The sequence below is a fragment of the Entamoeba nuttalli genome (assembly GCF_000257125.1).
Source record: "Entamoeba nuttalli P19 unplaced genomic scaffold asmbl_3682, whole genome shotgun sequence".
NCBI classification, from domain to species: Eukaryota; Evosea; order Mastigamoebida; family Endamoebidae; genus Entamoeba; species Entamoeba nuttalli.
The window spans coordinates 1-4,445 of record NW_008576258.1 but is presented as its reverse complement, the minus strand read 5'-3'; the positions used below and the strand labels follow the sequence as shown (position 1 = coordinate 4,445).

Genomic DNA, 4,445 nt, shown 5'->3' with positions numbered 1-4,445 from the left:
TTTAATTGTTTAAATGAACAAAATAACAAAAACAAATGATTTAAAATATAAAATAAAATGAAATTAATTCATTATAACTCTTCTTTGTTCTTTTCTTTATTTGTTAAATCATTTTGTTGATTACTTTCTTGATTTTGTGTATTTTTATTTTCACTCTCAACAATTTCATTTGCTCTAATAACAGCGACTATTTGTTCTACACTTTTTCTTAATTGAACTACTTCGTTATTATTTAAAATTAATTTAAATTGGCAATGAAGATTAATTTCATTAACAACTTCTATTGGATCAAAACTAGTTATAGGTTTAAAAATGATATGGGTTTTATTAACATCTTTAGTAGCAAGTACAATAGTTGGATATGAAACAATTTGTTCTTCTGGAATAATGTCATCTTCTTCTATGTCTATTACACCAAATTTGATTGGAGTATTTTCAAATGCTTGATATATTCCTTTCATTACAGAGTGAATATATTCTTGACATTTAATAAATGAAAATGGACATATAACAATAGCAGCATCTTCTTTTGTATATTCATCATAAATATCAGAAGTAATAATTGGTGGTTGATGTGAAAGAAGTTGTGGATTAGATGTTCTATGTTTCTTTGCTGGTTGAAGTTTTCCTGAAAAGAAATTTTCAATAAAACTTTCAACACTTTCTTTTGTAATTTCAGTACTTTCATTCATTGAATATACTTGTAATCCAAAACTAATTGAAATACATGGATATATTTGTTGACTATGTCCAGCTAATACTTTTGATTCGTGTGCTCTTTCAGTAACAAAAGGAAGTTTTAATTGGTATTTTTTAGCTATTTCTTTCATAAGAGTTGATTTTAACATTTTAGTATCATAAATATAATGTAATATTGGTGTTTCTATTTGTTCTAATAGATTTTGAATAGTATTTAATGAAGAAAATGGTGGAATAAATCCTAATAATAATTTATATTCCAATATTGTTTGATTTCTTTCTAATTCAAATTCTAATGAATATTCATCTTCTTCAGAAGTAATTGAATTAATTACTATAGTTGGTTTTTTATATTTATCACTTATAATATATATAAATTGTTGTTTAAATCTTTTAACATCATTAGAAATATATTGTAACATAGAATGATACTCTTGTTCATCATTTCTACTTGGGAAATATGAAGTAATAAGAACCATATTATTGGTTCTATATGACTTAATTTCTTCTTCATTTTTAACTTCAATATATGTTGGTTCTAACATATTTTTAACCCATTGTTTAATATTACCATATTCATACATTCCATATAATGACCGATATTGTTTACCGTCTTTGTATAAGATTGAAGTTGGTAAAACAGTGATATTTTGTTTTTCACATAACTCAATATCTTTATCTTCACAAATAACTGAACCAAATGGAATATCCATAAACATAGATAATTGATTAAATTCACGAGTATAATCATCACAAAATGGACAATTCTTAGTGATTGTAAATTTAACAAAAATATATTGATTTTGTTTTAATGCTTCTTCAAAATTAGTATAATTAAGATTATACAAAGCATTAGACATTTGTAAAATAAAAAGAATTAAAATTAATGTCATAGTACACTGACTGTTCAGAGATTTAAAGTATTCTTAGTTCATTTCTTGTTTAGACTCAAAACCTTTTAATGTTATTTTAATAGTAATTCTTATTAAAAATAATAGTAAATTAACACTTTATTGGTCGTTGTTTAAAACACTCTTTAGGAATATTTACCATCCCTGAAAGTTGTGAACAATTACCAAAACAAAACCTCTCAAAAACTTGTACAGAAGAAGGAATAGTAATGGATGTCATTGATAAACAATTATAAAAACAACCATCTCCAATAGATGTCATTGTTGTTGGTAAAGAAAGATGTTTCAAGGAAGTACATTTTTCTAAACAACTTCTACTTAAAAAACGGAGAGAACTAGGTAGAGTTAATGTTGTTAATGAAGAACACTTTTCTAAACAACTTCTTCCTAATGAAGATAAAGAAGATGGAAGATGGAGAGATACCAAAGAAGAACATCCACGTAAACAATCAATGCCAAGCCAAACCAAATTATCAGGAAACGACAAGGAAGTTAAAGAGACACAATTAAAGAAACAACCATTTCCTATTGAAATTAATGAAGATGGGATTGAGAGAGTTGAAATTGAAGAACATTCTCTAAAACAATTTGTTTCTAATGATGTTATTGAACATGGAAGATCTATGTAAGTTAAATTAAAACAACGACAAAAACAATCACTGCCTATAGACTTACAACATGAAGGAATTGTTATATTTAATTGATCACTACCCATAAAATCTTCTTGAGTAAATTGAATATTTGGACATTGAACTCCTTGTTTTATCAATTGTTTTGAAACAAATAAAGGAATGTTAGCATAACATACATCCCCATTAAAAGTGAATTGAGCATTTGGATGAATTCCTTTAAAGGCATGACCACCTATTTCGATGAGTGATGATGGAAGATTAATTTTCTGAAGTGAAGAACAATTGTCAAAAGCATACATACCTAATTTATGTACTGGTGAAGAAAGAGTAATTGAAGACAATTGAGTATATCCAACAAAACAACGTTCATGGATACTTTTAATAATATTTGGAACAACAAAATTGATAATTGGTTGAGAGGTTTGAATTGAGTTGATGTCATGATGTTTTAATATGACATGACGAAATGACATATTATTTTTCCACATTAATTTAAATTGAGCATAAGTGATTGGATAATCTACAATTATTGTATCAATACCATTGATTAGTTTGTCATTAGGAGATAATAATCGTAAAGAATTGAGATTTGAAAAAAGATTTGAATCAGAAATAGAAACAATATTTTCCTTTCTTGAAGTGATATTGAGACGAAATCTCTTTGAAACAAAACAAAGATTAATCAGACATTGGAGATTATTAATTTGATTAATAATACAATGGATATTATTTAAAGGTAGCATGATAATTTATGGAATAATTTAAGTTAGTATTTTTCAAAGAAAAGTTTTTTTTTTTTAAGAAAAGAAGATATTTACAAAGTAAATAAATGATAATTAAGAATATAAGAAATTGATGAAATTGAAAATACATATTATTATAAAACAAATATAATAATAAAAAAGCTAAATTAGCATTATACATAACCATTTAATGTGCTTGATTTTCAGCTCTTAATTTTCTTGCTAATAAGATAATTTGATTTTCCCATCCTTCATGTTCAAATCTATCAATCATAAATTGTTTGTATTGTTGTTCTGTAGGATTAGGTGGTAATTGTGGAATTTTTGGCTCAGGAGGTCCTTGCTTTTTAGCAATTTCCACCCATTTAGCTTCTTCTGCTTTTTCTTTTCTTCTACGTTCTTCAACTGCAGGATCAACTTTTCTTGGTTGAGGTCGTTGTTGTACTGGTGCTGGTTCAGGGGCAGATGATCCACATCCCATTTCTCTTAATCTTTTGATTCAGTTTTTTAAGATGATTTTGTAATTATTAAAATTTACATTAAAAGTTTATTTTTACTGTTTTCTTTTTTAACTCTTTAGAAAATAACAAAAATACATATTAAAATAAATAACAAAAAATAAATAACAAAATAATTGAAAATCAACTCATTTACTCATGATATTTTGGAATTTAAACTAATGTCTTTAAACTTATATGTAAAAAGTTAACAAATAAAATGAAATATGACTTTAACACCACACTATTCTAAAATAGAATGGGATGCATCATACCTAGTTAATTTACCGAAGTTATGACTCAATCACTAACCATTTACACCCTTTTCAAGGCAATTGGTTCTGCATTAATCATAATGATTAAAATCGAACCGGCATAGTAGATCTTAAGACTTCGGAATAATAAAGAAAAGATAAAAAGATGGGTTTAAATAGTATGGGTTTAGGAAAAAAGTTATAAAGATAAATTTTTAATAATAAATTATAATAACTTTAAGTCTTAGTTTTATAGAGAATAATACTAACAAATAAGACTTAATGACGATGGAAAGTGATGAACAACTAAAAAAGGAAATTGAAGAGCTCAAACAATTAAATCATAGAGTTGACGAATATTTAATGAAAGTTTCTGAATTTATTGATAACAATATTTTAGATTTTCCGTTTGGTGTTTTGGTCTGAGTTTGTTTAACATGTTTTTATGATTTAGCAATGAAATAGTTAAGTTGAGAAAGAGTATTTATGAACCTACTCTTGAAGAAGAAGATGATGAGGATGGTGACGATTCAGATGAAATGAAAATGGAAACAGAATGATTGAGCAATTGATAAGAATATGTTAAGGTAATGCATTTTTCACAAAACGATAATATAATTTTGTAGAAAAGAACAATAAATAAGTTTTTTTTTCAATACTAAATATCAATTCAAAATAAAGAACAACGATAAGTTAAAATAAAAAAAAA

The 4,445-nt window shown here is 25.6% G+C and overlaps 4 protein-coding genes across 4 annotated transcripts; 1 reads left to right on the top strand and 3 right to left on the bottom strand.

The window, feature by feature from the left end:
* Positions 1-71: 71 nt before the first annotated feature.
* On the bottom strand, positions 72-1,559 carry ENU1_076910 (hypothetical protein; the record flags this gene model as incomplete). Its single annotated transcript, XM_008858570.1, has 1 exon — positions 72-1,559. The coding sequence occupies one exon, from the start codon at positions 1,557-1,559 to the stop codon at positions 72-74; it is 1,488 nt and encodes a 495-aa protein (XP_008856792.1).
* Positions 1,560-1,701: 142 nt separating this feature from the next.
* Positions 1,702-2,985, bottom strand: ENU1_076900 (leucine rich repeat protein, BspA family protein; the record flags this gene model as incomplete). The annotated part of the gene is made up of 1 exon (XM_008858569.1): positions 1,702-2,985. One exon carries the CDS (start codon positions 2,983-2,985, stop codon positions 1,702-1,704), a length of 1,284 nt encoding a protein of 427 aa, XP_008856791.1.
* A 187-nt stretch (positions 2,986-3,172) lies between these two features.
* On the bottom strand, positions 3,173-3,466 carry ENU1_076890 (hypothetical protein; the record flags this gene model as incomplete). Its single annotated transcript, XM_008858568.1, has 1 exon — positions 3,173-3,466. The coding sequence occupies one exon, from the start codon at positions 3,464-3,466 to the stop codon at positions 3,173-3,175; it is 294 nt and encodes a 97-aa protein (XP_008856790.1).
* A 558-nt stretch (positions 3,467-4,024) lies between these two features.
* Positions 4,025-4,296, top strand: ENU1_076880 (hypothetical protein; the record flags this gene model as incomplete). Its single annotated transcript, XM_008858567.1, has 2 exons — positions 4,025-4,143; positions 4,191-4,296. 2 exons carry the CDS (start codon positions 4,025-4,027, stop codon positions 4,294-4,296), a joined length of 225 nt encoding a protein of 74 aa, XP_008856789.1.
* Between the last annotated feature and the right edge of the window lie 149 nt (positions 4,297-4,445).